The sequence below is a fragment of the Schistocerca gregaria genome, chromosome 1 (assembly GCF_023897955.1).
Source record: "Schistocerca gregaria isolate iqSchGreg1 chromosome 1, iqSchGreg1.2, whole genome shotgun sequence".
NCBI classification, from domain to species: domain Eukaryota; kingdom Metazoa; phylum Arthropoda; class Insecta; order Orthoptera; family Acrididae; genus Schistocerca; species Schistocerca gregaria.
In genome coordinates, this window is record NC_064920.1 from 682,341,400 (window position 1) to 682,360,607 (window position 19,208).

Genomic DNA, 19,208 nt, shown 5'->3' on the forward strand with positions numbered 1-19,208 from the left:
GAGGCATAATCCATGTCATTTCAGGCAGGGGGTTTACCTTTATAGTCTCAAATGTTATTGAATTTAGCAAAAAAAAAAAAAACTGTCCCGAGATACAGGCCTCCAAAGATGACACTGTAAACACCCTATAGAAGACGAGAATTTCGGAAATTGTTTTAAAATGCTATATATCTAACAGTTCTAAATATTTGATTGAGTTTATTTATTTATTTGAAACATAATTGATTTATGGTTACAATGGTATCCTTCGTTTTGACACATCTGTCAAAAATCATCTGACTTTTTTTATAATTTACAGAATTTTTTTTTTCAAAAATTCCAATCCAGGAAAGTTAGAGTTTTTCTGTTGATTAGTACCATGTATTACTACATTTTCTGTAAAGAAGAGCTTCCACTTTTAAATTGGACAGGTTTTATTTAAAAAAATCACTTTATCTTTCAAGGGTAATGTATGTTTTCACTGAAGTTGTTCTTACTAATTTCTTTGTTACAATGTTAATTTATATTCTCTTTGTTGAAGTTATTTCTTATTACTTTCTTCTGTTGCAGATATTTCTTACACTTTGTTGTAGTTTCTCGTCAGTTTCTTTGTTGTGGTTATTCATTGCAGGTTTCTGTATTGTAGCTGCTCAGTGCTAATTTGTTTACTGAAGAGGCTTCTAACAAATGTGAGAACATCCAGTGAGTTCTGTGTCTTTGTGAGGAATTTGCCAGCTGACACAGTTGCAGGGTGTTTTGTGGAAAGGACTGAAATGTCTTCTGACTGTGGCCACAGTAGAGTGAAGTGTACTGACTATTCGCGCATATAAAAACACGCCTTTGTTTAGGTTGGGAAGAAGTGTTCTCATTTGAAGACCGTTTCAAAGTGAACACGTTTCCAGTGACGACTTTTGTGTTCTAAATATTTTGACAGAATAACAACAATGATAGTGTCTGAACAAGGTAAAGCCTCCCATGGTGAAGATTTTGCATCAACAGAGGAAGAATTAAATACCCTGAATCAGTCAACTATAGAGGTACGTGTCAGTCTTGTTAAGAAACAGTGGTCAGTGAAGTTGAGCCATAAGCCCTAACGCATCAAGAAAGTGCAGATAAATTACTAAAGCTATGGATGAATTCACCACAGCAAAAATGACCACACTCTTCAAAGTAGAAATTCAATCTTCAGAAGAAAATAAAACCAAAGCACTCTTGCACCTCCCGCCAGGAATTATTCACAAACATCAATTCAGCTGTTGAATATTGTGCATCCTACAGTGAAAAGGTGCAAGTTTTAACTATTATTCCCAAGAAATTTTCAAAGAAAATGACTTTGAACCACATTCCATCAGTATCAAAGTACATGGTAGACAAATCAAGAAATGTGAGTTCCATAAAAGGAGTCTATTGTGGTCATCCCGTAGATGCAGCTCAAGTTCAAGAAGTGCAATCATTTTATCTGGAAGATAAATGGGACTGTTCTCGCTATAGTGCCAACAAGAAAGACACTATAACTGTAACAATTGAAGGTCAAAAAGTTGTGAAAGTGTAGATGTACATGACTAAGTATTAAAGAAACTTTCACAATTCATAAGGGCAACTATAGTACTTTACATATTGAAAGATCAAAATTTTATTCACTATGACCTAAGTGGATAGTTCCACACCCACTTAAAGACGTCTGTGTGTGCAGTGCATGAATTTTGAACGTTCTGGAGCACTTGACATATGACATCTTGGTTGGACATGTGAAGTGATTAGTAGTCTGTGGAGAAAACAAATTTATGTTCCTTACTTAGTCCATTTTAACATATGCTAAATTCAATAACATTCGAGATTATGAAGGTTAGATTTTTTCCTAGCCTGCCTGAATTGATAGGAACTATTTCTTGGTGTGCCATTGACAGTCACAGTTTGCAACTAAGAAGTCAGTCCACTCACTTCCACTGCAATGTGGTGTCAAGCCACTAGCACTTCCAAAGAAAGTTAAGGATAACATTTTGCAATGATGATTTGGGCTGAACACTATTGAGAAAAAATAACAATGCAACACTATTTTGCTGTTCATAATACTTTTTAATTTGCCACAACTGGCAATTTTATAATACGGAAATAGCTAGAACTGTATGTTGTAAGATATTCAAATACAGCACAGCTGCTTTAGTCCACTAAATTAGTACCACAAGGTTGGATTCCATATTCACATAAATTTCATTTTGTTTCCGCTCAACACTCGCGATTTAGAAATAACACTGCAAGCAGCAACTAAACATAAAGCAATTTCCTCCCTTCACTTCCTCGGCATGTTTTATAACAATAATAATATTAATAATAATATCGCATGTCTTTCCCGCCGTACATATGTTGGCATAAATTGTACGATAATTATCAAGGACAAGCTTTAAAATAAAGAAACTTGTGCATTGCGTGAAGTAATATGAAGCAATGGTTAATAAATGTTCTTAAACACTTTGTACGTGTCTATTTTGCTTCAATTTTACTCATAAAATAGGGAACTTAACGCATACTATCCCGAAGTGACAGATGAAGCGGGAAATAAATAAATAAAAAAAAGTCCCTCGGTAATGTCGATGTTCCACCTTCCTGTAGTTCATAACAGCTATTTCTTTTACTTAACCAAGTAATTCACAAATAAGTAACGCTATACAGTTGAACATGATGGCATTTGATTTTGGTATTTTTACCTTCATACGTATATCCCGACCCAGAGAAGTAGAAACAACACTCCTGAACCGGAAAATATTGCTGCCACTAACGCGACAAGCAATTCTTTAAATATGTCGCGTGTAAATTTGGTACTCGTCACTTCATACACGAATAGCCACGCTGTAAAAAATATACCAATCCCCAACAGCACCACAGTAAGGTGTGGGAAAACTGCTGGGTTGACAGGTGATACATATCTGGACATTGACTCAACGTCGAGCTGCAAACAAAAAAGAATAACACTTCATAACACTAAGTACAGAATTCTTCTAGTTGTGAACAGATACCGATTTGACCGGATACCCAGCTTTTAAACGTTATTAATGCTTATAGCATACTTATAAACAGGGAAGAATAAAATTATACCATTGTTAATGTGATGTATGCTCTTCAAAAATGTAGTCTACTTTTAAATTACAATCCTCATAAAACACAAGACGTGGCTTTCTCTCATACTACGGCGTGGTTTGTACTAAGCAGATCCCATCGTTTGATTCGTGTCCTAAGATGATGGGTGACGAAGTTATCTCTGCGCAGTGATTAACAAGACGGCCGTATTTATGATACAAGCGGCCGTGGTAACAACAAACCATGTGGGGACAATCACGTGTAGACCATAATAAAATATATTAAACAGAGTTTTTGGTGATTCACTTGGAATTTAGAAAGAATACATAAGTTGTAATTTAAAAATATCAGCGATATATCGTTCTAAGTTTTGCGAAAATTATGAACTCGGCGAAACAGTAAGTAGTACCGTCTCATTGTTAAGATGTGAACTAATTATAATAGATATAGAATTTGGCATACGTCTCAATAAACTAAAATGAGACGTTTTTTTTACGCAGAGTAGATGCACGTCGATGTTAATGATCCCAAATACAATTAATGTTGTTGTTGTGGTCTTCAGTCTTGAGACTGGTTTGATGCAGCTCTCCATGCTACTCTATCCTGTGCAAGATTCTTCATCTCCCAGTAACTACTGCAACCTACATCCTTCTGAATCTGCTTAGTGTATTCATCTCTTGGTCTCCCTCTACGATTTTTACCCTCCACGCTGCCCTCCAATACTAAATTGGTGATCCCTTGATGCCTCAGAACATGTCCTACCAACCGATCCCTTCTTCTGGTCAAGTTGTGCCACAAACTTCTCTTCTCTCCAATTCTATTCAATACTTCTTCATTAGTTATGTGATCTACCCATCTAATCTTCAGCATTCTTCTGTAGCACCCACATCTCGAAAGCTTCTATTCTCTTCTTGTCCATGTTTCACCTCCATACATGGCTACACTCCATACAAATACTTTCAAAAATGACTTCCAGACACTTAAATCTATACTCGATGTTAACAAATTTCTCTTCTTCAGAAACGATTTCCTTGCCATTGTCAGTCTACATTTTATATCTTCTCTACTTCGACCATCATCAGTTATTTTGCTCCCCAAATAGCAAAACTCTTTTGCTACTTTAAGTGTCCCATTTCCTAATCTAATTCCCTCAGCATCACCCGACTTAATTCGACTACATTCCATTATCCTCGTTTTGCTTTTATTGATGTTCTTCTTATATCCTCCTTTCAAGACACTGTCCATTCCATTCAACTACTCTTCCAAGTCCTTTGCTGTCTCTGACAGAATTACAATGTAATCGGCATACCTCAAAGTTTTTATTTCTTCTCCATGTATTTTAATACCTACTCAGAATTTTTCTTTTGTTTCTTTTACTGCTTGCTCAATATACAGATTGAATAACATCCGGGAGAGGCTACAACCCTGTCTTACTCCCCTCCCAACCATTGCTTCCCTTTCATCTCCCTCGACTCTTATAACTACACATCTGGTTTCTGTACAAATTGTAAATAGCCTTTCGCTCCCTGTATTTTACCCCTGCCACCTTTAGAATTTGAAAGAGGGTATTCCAGTCAACATTGTCAAAAGCTTTCGCTAAGTCTACAAATGCTATAAACGTAAGTTTGCCTTTCATCAATCTTTCTTCTAAGATAAGGCATAAGTAAGGTCAGTATTGCCTCACGTGTTCCAGTGTTTCTACGGAATCCAAACTGATCTTCCCCGAGGTCGGCTTCTACTAGTTTTTCCATTTGTCTGTAAAGAATTCGCATTAGTATTTTGCAGCTGTGGCTTGTTAAACTGATTGTTCGGTAATTTTCACATCTGTCAACACCTTCTTTCTTTGGAATTAGAATTATTATATTCTTCTTGAAGTCTGAGGGTATTTCGCCTATTTCATACATCCTGCTCACCAGATGGTAGTGTTTTGTCAGGACTGGCTCTCACAAGGCCGTCAGTAGGCTCCAATGGAATGTTGTCTACTCCGGGGGCCTTGTTTCGACTCAGGTCTTTCAGTGCTCTGTCAAACTCTTCACGCAGTATCGTATCTCCCATGTCATCTTCATCTACATCCTCATCCATTTCCATAATATTGTCCTTAAGTGCATCGCCCTTGTGTAGACCCTCTATATACTCCTTCCACCTTTCTGGTTTCCCTTCTTTGCATAGAACTGGGTTTCCATCTGAGCTCTTGATATTCATACAAGTGGATCTCTCTTCTCCAAAGGTCTCTTTAATTTTCCTGCAGGCAGTATCTATCTTACCCCTCGTGAGATAAGCCTCTACATCCTTACTTTTGTCCTCTCGCCATCCCTCCTTAGCTATTTTGCACTTCCTGTCGATCTCATTTTTGAACGTTTGTATTCCTTTTTGCCTGCTTCATTTACTGCATTTTCATATTTTCTCCTTTCATCAATTAAATTCAATATTTCTTCTGTTACCCAAGGATTTCTACTAATTGTCTTCTTTTTACCTACTTGATCTTCTGCTGCCTTCACTATTTCATCCCTCAAAGCTATCCATTCTTCTTCTACTGTATTTCTTTCCCCCATTCCTGTCAATTGTTCCCTTATGCTCTCCCTGAAACTCTGTACAACCTCTGGTTCTTTCAGTTTATCGAGGTCCCATCTCCTTAAATTCCCACCTTTTTGCTGTTTCTTCAGTTTTAATCTACAGTTCATAACCAATAGATTGTGGTCAGAGTCCACATCTGCCCCTGGAAATGTCTTACAATTTAAAAACTGGTTCCTAAATCTCTGTCTTACCATGATATAATCTATCTGATACCTTTTAGTATCTCCAGGGTTCTTCCATGTATACAACCTTCCTTCATGATTCTTAAACCAAGTGTTAGCTATGATTATGTTGTGCTCTGTGCAAATTTCTACCAGGCGGCTTCCTCTTTCATTTCTTAGCCCCAATCCATATTCACCTACTACGTTTCCTTCTCTCCCTTTTCCTACACTCGAATTCCAGCCACCCATGACTATTAAATTTTCGTCTCTCTTCACTATCTGAACAATTTCTTTTATTTCACCATACATTTCTTCAATTTTTTCTTCATCTGCGGAGCTAGTTGGCATATGTACTTGTACTACTGTAGTAGGTGTGGGCCTCGTACCTATCTTGGCCAGAATAATGCGTTCACTATGCTGTTTGTAGTAGCTTACACGTACTCCTATTTTCCTATTCATTATTAAACCTACTCCTGCATTACCCCTATTTGATTTTATGTTTATAACCCTGTAGTCACCTGACCATAAGTCTTGTTCCTCCTGCCACCGAACTTCACTAATTCCCACTATATCTAACTTTAACCTATCCATTTCCCTTTTTAAATTTTCTAACCTACCTGCCTGATTGAGTGATCTGACATTCCACGCTCCGATCCGTAGAACGCCAGTTTTCTTTCTCCTGATAACGACATCCTCTTGAGTAGTCCCCGCCCGGAGATCCGAATGGGGGATTATTTTACCTCCGGAATATTTTACCCAAGAGGATGCCATCATCATTTAATCACACAGTAAAGCTGCATGCCCTCGGGAAAAATTACGTCCGTAGTTTCCCCTTGCTTTCAGCCGTTCGCAGTACGAGCACAGCAAGGCCGTTTTGGTTATTGTTACAAGGCCAGATCAGTCAATCATACAGACTGTTGTCCTTGCAACTACTGAAAAGGCTGCTGCCCCTCTTCAGGAACTACACTTTTGTCTGGCCTCTCAACAGATACCCCTCCGTTGTGGTTGTACCTACGGTACGGCTATCTGTATCGCTGAGGCACGCAAGCCTTCCTACCAACGGCAAGGTCCATGGTTCATGGGGGGGAATATAATTGAAGTACAACGTAATTCAATGTTTAATTGGGATGTTGATGATTCCACCGATTGCACTAAAGGAACGGCATAAGAATGCTAGATTTGCTATTACTTCTCAACGTAAAAGGAAGAATTTTAATTTAAATTATTTTTTCAAATCATATAATATGTTTACAATTTTTCAACAGCCGAGGACCCGCGAACCAGAGATGACCATAGAAGCAAGCGAGAAAGTGCTGCGATCTATCGATGGACTGTTTTAGCATGTGGGCGAAAGATGTGTTGCCTGGATTCCGTACATGATAGGGTAGTTGATTTGTAACGAAACGTGAAGTGTATTTTTTTTTAGTAATGTTTGTTATTGTCATAAAAATATTGAAGTGCTGTCGTCAATGCTGCCGTACTTCTGTTTCGTGTCGTTAAGTGCTTGACTTCGGAAGTTGGTAACTAGGTTCCATCTGACAGTTTGTCAAATAAACATTGGAAACTTATTGCTTATGGCTTGAATTTATTTCATAGAATCATATGGCTCGTATCATTCACCACGATGAGAAGTCCGCCCCGTATATTTGTTCATGTCACTAAACTGATCAACCTTTCTGTGAAGTAACAAATTTTGGTAGGCGGCACCTGTCAATTGGAGTTTACGTAGGGTACGTGCATCGGCGGAATACAGTTTCTGTTTCTCTGTCTGAGACAGTGTACATCGCTTTAGTCATGTAACAATAGTGAAATTATTTGAAGACCACCAAGTGACCTACTTATCTACTTTCGGGTACGTAAGATTTGTGGTATATTCAGAATTTCAGGAACTGAAATGAACATAGGGTGATAGCGTACAGATGTTGAATACCGGGATGGTGTGTGGCGCGGATATCTCCATTTATGCGGGATGAGTGAAGAGGAGCTGCTGCAAAGAGCGGCGGAAGAGAGGGCCAGTATTGTGAGCCGTTACAAAAAGGGCCGAGAAAATGGAGCACAGATTGACCCCTGGGAGGATCCAGCCTTCGAAATTTATCATGTTACCGATCGACATGGATTTATACAGTGAGTACCTGAATATATTGATTTTTCACTATACCTTCTATTTAGTTAATAGCTTTCCACAAAATTATAGTTTCGTGATATACAAAAATATTCGCATATGATGCTGTTGGCAAAAAATTCCTTTTTTTTCTTGAAGGTTTGCTGTGTATTTGGTAGAAATAAGCAGTTTTTTAAATGTTGCCAAATACTGTATTTAATTGCTGACCTACACACTTAGTGCTCTGCAAAATTTAGTGTAAACAATTTGGTGCTTATTTTTAATTTGACTGTTTATAAACTTATTTTAGAATTAACTGTTACTCCACTTTAACATAGAAATGGAAACCGAATTGAATGTGTCTCTACTGAACAATAACTTGCACAGAATATGTGCTGTAATGACATGTTTAACTATCAAATCCTCTAATGATATAGTTGGCTATACTCATCATTATGCAAGAACAGTTATTTAAAGGCTGCAAAGTAAAACATAAATGCCTCTTCTCTCGCCCCCTCCCCCATCCCTGATTCTGCCATCCAGATTTTGGCTTCCCTCGGTTTCCTTACACTACTTTAGTCGAATGGTTCCACTGAAAGGGCATGGCCGACATAGTTTCTCAAAGTTTCTTTGCAGTCTATAGTGGCCTCATTGTCAGTGGGATGTAAATATCCCAAGTCTTCCTTTCTTTCATACTACCTCTCTGTTCTGTATGTTTTGTAATATTTGAGACAAAATGAACAGGTTCTATTATGATCAAATAAGAATTGTACCATTACCTTATCTATGTTTAGTACAGTGTTTTGAGTGGTTTTGATTCCCTCTGACACATTTTACATGCCAGTTTCAGTATAAATTTTTCTTTTACTAAAAGGACTATTTCGGCAATTACCACAACTAAATGCTGTCATGCTTTAAAACTTATTTCCTCTGTTCTCTTGGCAGCTGGCTACTATCTTCTTTTCTGTTTTAGTTTTCTTAACTTAATTTTATTTGGTTGAGTACCACAGTATAATGCAATGAGAAACTGTAAGAAGTGGCTCCTGACACAGTTTGGCAATTTGTTTAAACACCTTTAGATAAATACCATTAGCTTATGCTACCATTGCCAGTGCTAGTGCATTATGTCATATGCATTGATATTGAAAGAATAGAGAACTAAAACCTTCCTTATTTCATAGCACACAATTTGTTGCCACATATGGTATGTATAGTGCCAATTAATTGCCATGCATCCCTTCTTCCCCAAGCTTTCTTTTGTGATCTTGACAAATCTTTGTACGATTATTCTATGAATTTCTTTGCCAACCAGTGAAGTAAAATTGTTTAACAAACTGGACTCTGCCTGTGTTCTTTCTCATCCTTCGGTTTTTTTAGCAACTTACTTTATTAATATTTATAATCACATGTGCTGATTACTGTGATGTGGTAAAACAGGGCTACTTTGCTCATAGGAGAAAAACTTTCCTCCAACTCTGAAAAAGGATTCAATCCTATTTAGCATCTATTCTAATAAACATTTTGCAACAGATTCGATTCTGTCTAACAGTTGAGAGTTTCTGCTAGCTCATATGTTTGAGTTATTCTGTCTCCCACTGTCTGCTAGCAAAATCTGTACTACTATATTTTTGAGTTATTTTTGTCAAGAATAAGTGGTGTTTTACTATCAGAAAAGTACTTAAAGAGAAGACAAATATAATTTATTTATGTGTAGAAATTGTTTATTGTCTAAAGCATACCCACAAACTTATAATAAACATGTTATTTATCACTATGGTGTAAAACAGTCATGAAGCTTATTTCCTGGAAAGATTGGGGCAGCCATACACCACTGACGAAGTGGATCAAAGTAGCCACACATTATTTTAATTACTTTGTTTAAGACCTGATTCAGCTTGGGATGATTCTTATTACATTGAAAATGTTATAGTGTAGTAAAATTGCAAATGGGAGCTAGGACATAACCAGTTTGCAGTTCATAGCACTGAAAATCTGAAAGAATGTGTAGAATCTGTAAGAAATATCACTTCACTGAAATGTCATAAGATGTTTCTAAGCCAGTGCTAGCTACTAGTAAACAACTTAAGAGGAGAAAGATCGAGACAGTGCTTGATTCTAGTGATGAAGACCTACTAGAGGAACAAATTCTTGATGAAAGTTAACACAAAGATTGGGAACCATACAAAAGATACCAAATGGAAGTTATTTGTGGTTTCTACCGTGAACAAAGAGAGGCTATCAAAACCACAGGAAAACTGATACAAATCAGCAAGAAAATTGTTGTGTTTGTGATTACACAGCATGAAAATAAGCGTTACCCAGTTATTGAAGATGGTACACCCATTAATACTGTGATTCCGTGTTTTAATAACTGGAAATGGGCTGTAAATAAAGATGTACTTTTTCACAAAGGGGATTATAGAGTTGAAAGTATAAAGCCCTCAAAATGGTAAAGCAAAAGATGCATTTCTCTCAGTGCCGAAGTTGGTCAATGGTGATGAATTTGTGCTAAATGCTTTTCTAGTGTAGTCAGACATTTTGACACACCAGCATACCTAAGGAACAATTGGTCTTTAGTTTAATAACAAAATGACACTGAATTACTTTTTTAGATCTTAAATAAAAAAAGGTGCATTATAATGATTCTTTTATTACTTTTGTCCCTTTAATACAGAAATGTACGTAAGTGTTCATGTATGGTGACCTCTTAAGGTAATGCAATAAACTTTAAAGAGGGTAACATTGCCCCAAGCTATTACTCTGTCTTAAAATAATGTTGGAACAAAGTAATCCGCTTGAACAACTACATTTCTCCAATTTTTTTAAACTTTATAAAATTTCTAAAATAATTTTTCAATGTCTTAAATGTTACTAAATAGGTTTTGCCTTGTTTTCGAACAGACTATCCTCACTTTCAAAAGTCTTTTCACAAAACTACTATTCATTACATGATTTTGCTTGAAAAATAATAAAAAATTGGCACATAGTAACCCCACATTGCAGTATGTTATTTAATAGGCTTTGATTCACGTTTCCAATAGAATTTTCACATTCCTTGAATCTGTATTTTAGATTTATACCATTCATTTATTTTCCATTTCAAATAACAATCGTGATTAGATGTGCAGAAGGAAGTAATTAACAACTGAGGTTTACTTTCCATTGGAATATCTTATTATTATTATTATTAAATTGATTGGTCACATTGGACCACTTGAGTCATTCTATGTTCACTTTTTCTTTGATGATTAGACTACTTGCTTCTTGCACTCAGCCCAGTATTTTGTAATTCATTCTGAACACAATTTTCTTAACTTGTCTGAAACCTCTACTGGACTTCTGTGCATCATTTCTGCTGAAAATTTTTGATTCATAATGAGTGTGTTAATTTTGTTTCTGTTCTCTGCCTCAGTAATCCTGAGTCTGACTGCTTCAAGATATTGCTGAATTTCTTTGACCCACTGTCCTCTTGTCTTCTTTCCAAGACTTCTCATCACTAGTTGTTTTAAAATCCTGTTGGCAGGCAATTGTAAGACATGAAAGAAATATGAAATTCTTTTCTTCTTCACTGTGCTGGTGATTGGGTGAGTTTCACAAGCATAAGTTGCTTCTGGGAGAGTTTTGTAATGTTGGATCTTAGTGTCTATTGACAGGCATTTCTTATTATATGTTGACCAGGTTAGAAATTGTTCTTTTTTCATTTAATTGGTTCTATTTATCCATGTTGCTTTTTCACCCAAGTTGTGCAAAATAATTTCTCCAAGATATTTAAATATTAGAACTATGTCAATTTCATGATCATTTATGAAGATTTGGTCTATGCAAAGAGGTTTCATGTGCATGATTTCAGTTTTCTCAAAGGATGTTTGTAATCCTGTTTTTGAAGCAATTTTCTTGAGACTTTTTATCTGAGCACAAACTTCTTCCATGTCAAGGGCTAAGAAAGCTAAACCCAAGGCAGTTTGCTCATATTACTGGTTTTCCTTCAATTTTGATTTTACACGGATTTTCTTTTTGGCAGATTGTCATGATGTAATCGAGGGCCACATCAAAAAGCAAAGGGGACAATCCATCACCTTGTCTGAGTCCTATTTTCCTTTTTAAAGCTTGTGACATTTCTCCTCTGAACTTGACCTTTGAATTTGTGTTAGTTAAAGTTAGCTGAATGAGTCTTACCAGTTTGCAATGGAGGCCATATGATATAAGGATTTTTAGAAGAGTGGGTCTATGATCACTACCATAGGTTTTTTTACATCTATGGATGAGATGAGTAATGTTTGTTTCTACATATGTAATACTCCATTATTAGTTTCAGACTAAAATTGGTCAAAATCCTCCTTGATATTCTCCAAGTTGTGGTCCCAGAATGTTTTTGATCCTATTGTAAGTTACGCAGGAGAATTTAAATAATGGATGGATTATTCCTGAGGTCCAGTGCCCTGGAATTTTCTCTTTGATCGATATTTCAATTAAATCTTGGTGGAGATTTAGAACCACAGCTTTTCCAGCATTCTTCCAGATTTCTGCGAATACATGGTCTTCACAACATGCCTTGTAATTCTTTAGTTCCTGAATTGTGACTTCTAGTTCATTGATAGTTGGAGTATCTATTAGGTCTGGGTGGTTAAAATAGATGCTTCAGTGTCTTTTGAAATGTTTCCAGTGGGTCATCACAATTTAAGTTTGATGAAAGACTGTTCAAGGATCTCTGTATTTTCCTGATCACTATGCGCCAAATTTCCTGACATCTCTCAGCGTCAATGTTGAGGACTCATACTTTTTAAGATATCTCCCAAAGATTTTGTAATAATCTCTTGACTGTTTCTTCTGGAAGTTCTCTTCTGTCTTTTCTAGGGTATTTTTAAGATGTTTGCGTTTTGTCTATCTGATGATTTTATGGGTTGACTTTCTTTATTTAATTAGTTCTAGATGTGATTCTTCAGACTTTTGGGCTTGATGCTTTATCCAAGCTTGGTGTCTTCTTTCTAATGCCTGGTCGCATTCTTCATTCCACCACTCATGTTTCTTCCTGGGATTTATTGGAGCCAACTCTTCTGTTATTGATTTTAATTTGGTGGTTAATTCTTCTAGCGTATTGTACTTGATAGATCCTTCACCTGATTTCCTACTGTATTCCTCAGGTTTTATTAAGATGGTTGGGTCGAATTTTCTTCTACTTTTTTCTTAGGTATTTTCTTAACCATTGGTGTTATTTTATTTTGATGTTCACAACATAGTGGTCTGGTCCTGAGTCTTCACTCGTTAAAACTTTGACGTTGTAGATTTCATGATGGTGAAATTTATCCATGCGTACATGGTCCAGTTGCCATTCACCCTTTCGGAAATCGGGGAGTTTCCAGGTTTTTTAATTTGTGAGGTTTCCTTTTAAAACATCTTGATTTTGAGACCAGGTTATGGTTTTTACAAGTTTCAATTAACCTTTGACCATATACTACACTGAAGAGCCAAAGAAACTGGTACTCCTGCCTAATATCTTGTAGAGCCCCCACAAGCACGCAGGAGTGCTGCAACATGACATGACATGGACTCCACTAATCTCTGAAGTAGTGCTAGAGGGATCTGACACCATGGGATGTCTATAAATCTGTAAGAGTACGAGGGGGTGGATATCTCTTCTGAACAGTATGTTGCAAAATATCTGAGATGGGCTCAAAATGTCCACACCTGGGGTGGCCAGTGGAAATGTTTAAACTGAGAAGAGTGTTCCTGGAGCCACTCTGTAGCTATTCTGGAAGTGCGGGGTGTCACATTGTCCTGCTGGAATTTCCCAAATCCGTCAGAATGCACAGTAGACATGAGTGAGTGCAGGTGATCAGAAACAACACTTACGTATGTGTCACCTGTCAGTTGTATCTAGACATATCAGGGATCCAATATCACTTCAACAGAACACACCCGACACCATTACAGAGCTTTCACCAGCTTGAACAGTACCCTGCTGACATGCAGGGTCCATGGATTCATGAGCTTGTTTCCGTACCTATACACGTCAATCCACTCGAAACAATTTGAAATGAGTCATCCGTCCAGGCAACATGTTTCCAACCATCAGCAGTCCAATGTCAGCGTTTACAAGCCCAGGCAACATGTAAAGCTTTGCGTCATGCAGTCATCAAGGGTACAAGAGTGGGCGTTTGGCTCTGACAGCCCATATCAGTGATTTTCTGTAGAATGGTTCACACACTGACACTTGTTGATGGCCCATCATTGAAATCCGCAGCAATTTGCGGAAGGTTCCACTTCTGTCATGTTGAATGAGTCTCTTCAATCGCCATTGGTCCTGTTCTTACTGGATCTTTTTCCAGATACATTGATGTTGGAGAATTCATGTTTTACCAGATTCCTGATATTCATGGTACACTCGTGAACTGGTCATACAGGAAAATCCTCACTTCATCGCTACCTCAGAGATGCCGTGTCCCATCGCTCGTGCATAGACTATAACACCACTTTCAAACTCATTTAAATCTTGATAACCTGCCATTGCAGCAGCAGTAACCGATCTGACAACTGTGCCAGATACTTATTTCCTTATATTGGTGTAGCCAACTGCAGCGCTGTAATTCTGCTTGTTTACATATCTCTGTATTTGAATATGCATGCCTATACAGTTTCTTTGGTACTTTTGTGTGTATTATCATATGTATCGTTTTGATATTGTCTTAATTTGTGTGTAATTACATTTGAGGGAGTATTACCTAATCAGAATTTTTGTATTACCTATCTAAAAGAGTTTTATTTTACAGTCTATGAAACCAACGAAATACTTAGCCCATGCTTGAGCTATCCCTGCTCCCACTCCACCCCTTGCTTTGTCATATCCTTGCCAAGTTTTGAATTGACATTTAACTTATTTATTCACCCATCACAACTTATTCCAGTCTTGTGGTTCATGTGTGTTTATCAACAGCAGTGCTATCTGTGATGACAGTGACATTGATAAAAATGTTTTTCTACATGGATATGTAAGTTTTTCTGTTGGTACTCACATCTCTTTATTTGGTCTGGACCACCTAGCAAGAATCCACCAATATTAATGATCACAGTATGTATTGTCAGAGGCAACAGCATGCTGCTGAACACACAATGGTCAACTGCTACTGCACAGTGTGTACAATTGGGACTCAGAATCCCTTCGTTTTCCATCATTACCATCACTGTAGTGTACATAATGTCATCACATTTTTGTATCCTTCAACCTTAAGTAGACTATGTTCTACACACACCTCTATCCTTGGTCACATCCCATTTAGTGTTCCCCTTCTACACACTAGCCAGCTACTCTCTGCTACTCTACTGTCAGGCATTGAGTCCTGTACATTCATCTTGTTCCTACATCTACATCAAGACTTTGCAAATTACACTCGGGTGCCTGGCAGTGGGTTCATCGCACCAACTTCACACTAGTTCTCCGTTATTCCACTCTCAGACAGCATGTGGAAAAACTGAACACCCATATCTTTCTGTGCTAGCTCTGATTTTCCTTATTTTATTATGGTGATCATTTCTCCCTGTGTAGGTTGGCGCCAACAAAATATTTTCACATTCGGAGAAGAAAGTTGCTAATTGAAATTTCATCAGAAGATACTGCTGCAACAAGAAAAGCCTTTGTTTCAATTATGTACATCCCAAATCCTGTATCATGTCCGTGAAATTCTGTCTCTGGTTATTCGATAATGCAAAATATGCTGCTCTTCTTTGAACTTTCTTGGTGTACTCTGTCACTCCTGTCTGGTAAGGATCCCACACTGTGCAGCAGTACTCCAAAAGAAGATGGACAAGAATAGTGTACGCAGTCTCTTTAGTAGATCTGTTGCATTTTCTAATTGTTCTGCCAATAAATCAGTCTTCAGATCGCCTTCCACACAGCATTTTGTTTGTGTTCTTTCCAGTTTAAGTTGTTCATAATTCTGCAATTTCTAGGCATTTAGTTGAATTTATCGCCTTTTGATTTGACTGATTTATCATGTAACAGAAGTTCAACAGATTCCTTTTAACAGTCACGTGGATGACCTCACACTTTCCATTATCTAGGGTCAATTGCCAATTTTCACACCTTGCAGATAACGTTTCTAAACAGTTTTGCAGTTCGTTTTTATCTTCTGATGACTTAACTAGATGATAAACGACAGTATCATCAGCTTACAACCTAAGGTGGCTGCTCAGATTGCCTCCTATATTGTTTATGTAGATAAGGAACAGCAAAGGGCTTGTGTAACACTAGGCGCAGTCGTTACCACACTATGCTACCCAAAGCTACTAAACATCAGTAGTGCTTATATGCTTTGCATCAGAAACAATTTCATTACCATCATCATGAGAACAAGTCTGAACTGCATTTGTTAATTTGTTGTTGTTGTTGTTGTCTCGGCCTGGAGACTGGTTTGATGCAGTCTCCATACTACTCTATCCTTGCAGGCCTCTTCATCTCTGTGTAACTACAGCAGTGCACATCCTTCTGAATCTGCTTAATGTATTCGTCTCCCTGAACAATTTTTATCTCCCACACTTCCCTCCGATACTAATTTGGTGATCCCTTGATGTCTGTGTCCTTTTGATCAAGTTGCACAACAAATTTTTTGTCTCCCAATTCTATTATGTATGTCCCCATTAATTATATGATCTACACATCTAATCTTCAGCATTCTTCTGTAGCACCACATTTCTAAAGCTTCTATTCTTTCTTTATCTAAGCTGTTTATCATCCGTGCTTCACTTCCATACATGGCTGTGCTCCAGACAGATATTTTCAGAAAAGACTTCCTAAAACTTACATCTTTATTCAGTGTTCACAAGTTTCTCTTATTTTGCTGCCCAAATACCAAATAGCAACACTCATCTGTTGCTTTAAGTGTTTTGCTTTCTGATCGAATTCCTGTAGTGTCTCCTGATTTAATTCAACTACATGCCATTACCCTTGTTTTGCTTTTGTTGAAGTTCATCGTAGATCATTCTTTCAAGACAATGTCCATTCCATTCGGCTGATCTTCCAAGTTCTTTGCTGTCTCTGACAAAATTACAGTGTCATTGGCAAATGTCAAAGTTTTTATTTCTTATCCTGAACTTCAAATGTTAATCCAAATTTTTCTTTGTTTTCCTTTACTGCTACCTGAATATACATATTGAATAAAATCAGGGCTAGGCTATGGCCCTGTATTCCTCCCTTCTCAAAAACTGCTTCCATTTCATTCCCATTGTCTTTTATAATTGCTGTTTGGCTTCTGTACAAGTTGTAAATAGCCTTTCACCTCCTGTATTTTATCCTTGCTCCCTTCAGAGTTTCAAAGAGAGCATTCCAATGTACATTGTCAAGAGCTTTCTGTAGTTTACGAATGCTATAAATGTAGGTTGACCTTTCTGTAACGTATCTTCCAATCCAGGGTGTTGTTTCAGCATAGATCTTTCAGAGCTCTATCAAATGCTTCTTGCAGTATCATATCACCCATCTCATCTTCATCTACACCCACTACCTTTCCTATAGTATTGCCTTCAGGTTTATCTTCCTTATGTAGACCTTCCCTATATAGACACTCTATAGACTTCTCAACCTTTTCTTCTTTGCTTGTAACTGGCTTATCATTTAAGCTCTTGACATTCATACAGCTGTTTCTCTTCACATCAAAGGCCTCTTTAATTTTCCTGTAAGCGGTCTCTACCTTTCTCCTAGTGAAGTATGCTTTAAATCATTACATTTTCTCTCTTGGGTATCCTTGCTTAGCCCTTTTGCACTACCTGTGAATTTAATTTTTTTTAGCAGTTTTGTTCACTTTCATGTGCTTCACTTACTGCATTTTTATATTTTCTCCTTTCATCAGTTAAATTCAATATCTCTTGTGTTATCCAAGGATTTCTAATAGGCCTTGTCTTTTTACCTATTTGATCCTCTGCTGCCTTCACTATTTCATCTCGCAAAGCTATCCATGCGTCTTCTTCTGTATTACTTTCCTTTGGTATAGTCAACCATTGCCTAATACTCTCTCTGAACCTCTCAGCAACCTCTGGTTCTTTCAACTTATCCAGATCACATCCCCTTAATTTCCTACCTTTTTCCAATTTCTTCAGTTTTATTTTATAGTGTATAACCAATAAATTGTGGTCAGAGTCCACATCTGTTGCTGGAAATTTCTTACAATTTAAAATCTGCTTCCTAATCGCTGTCTTACCATTATATAATCAATCTGAAACCTTCCAGTGTCTTCAGGTCTCTTCCACATATACAGCCTTCATTTATGATTCAGTGATGATCAGCCAGCCAGTGTGGCAGAGTGGTTCTAGGCGCTTCAGTCTGGAACTGCATGACCGCTACAGTCGGAGGTTCGAATCCTGCCTCGTGCATGGATGTGTGTGATGTCCTTGGGTTAGTTAGGTTTAAGTAGTTCTCAGTTCTACGTGACTGATGAGCTCAGACATTAAGTCCCATAGTGCTCAGAGCCATTTGAACCATTTGTCAGTGATGATCAAACTACGCACTGTGCAGAATTCTATAAGGTGGTTTCTTCCTTCATTCCTTTGCCCAAGGCCCCCCTGCGCGTCCAAGGGTTAGAATAGGCCCGAGGTATTCCTGCCTGTCATAAGAGGCGACTAAAAGGAGTCTCACATGTTTCGGCCTTTGTGATGGTCCCCTCTAGGGCTTGACCTCCATTTTTCAAAATTTTTCTGAAGAACGAGCCAATTGGGGAAGGGCGTCTTACATGGTGCATCATGTCCATCATGCGCTGAGACCTATCGCATCCTTCGTTGACGTGGATCTGTATTTCTGCTCATTCTACAACTGTTGGATGAGGTCACCCTCCTGGGTGTGTGTTTTTCCATCAGCTGTGCAGTATCATTTTCTATGCTAACGATAATAATGAACTTATTTGCTTGGTTGCACCTGATACCCAGTTCGTTGTGGTGGAGCCGCCGTGTACCCTGTTAGTTGTAGCCCCCTGCCCACACAAGGATCACTCTGCTGATGCCTGCACAATTATCTCCCCATGTATGCCAAGGGGTAGATGCCCATCCCCCTGGGGCATCAGGACATCCAGTAATGGCCATCGTCCCAGATGGCCTTCACTGCAGCTGGGTGGACTCCGTGTGGAGGTCCCTGGCCAGAGTGTGTGGCACCAGGGTGGATGACACACGATGAAGCGTAGTACATCATCTCTTGCTGGTAGTCGAACACCAGCAGTCTCTAAGCTTTCACAGGCTCAATTCAATGCCCAGAAGTACAACCCCAAATCGTTCCCCTCCCTGGCCAATCCATGGGAGGAACATCAGGCTAAGGGTGGCAGTGGCTCGTATTCACCCCGGTACTT

At 38.0% G+C, this 19,208-nt stretch overlaps 1 protein-coding gene across 4 annotated transcripts in view; it reads left to right on the plus strand.

Moving 5' to 3' along the window:
* The first annotated feature begins 3,072 nt into the window (after positions 1 to 3,072).
* Positions 3,073 to 19,208, plus strand: part of LOC126363410 (USP6 N-terminal-like protein) — a 273,601-nt gene continuing 257,465 nt past the window's right edge. For 2 of the 4 annotated variants that reach the window (XM_050007960.1, XM_050007962.1), the window contains exons 1-2: positions 3,073 to 3,452; positions 7,055 to 7,913. In XM_050007960.1, the coding sequence (XP_049863917.1) occupies positions 7,759 to 7,913 (155 nt within the window). In that variant the 5' untranslated portion in view covers positions 3,073 to 3,452; positions 7,055 to 7,758. The remainder of the gene's footprint in view (positions 3,453 to 7,054; positions 7,914 to 19,208) is intronic. The other 2 variants (XM_050007959.1, XM_050007961.1) reach the window with 2 other exon arrangements.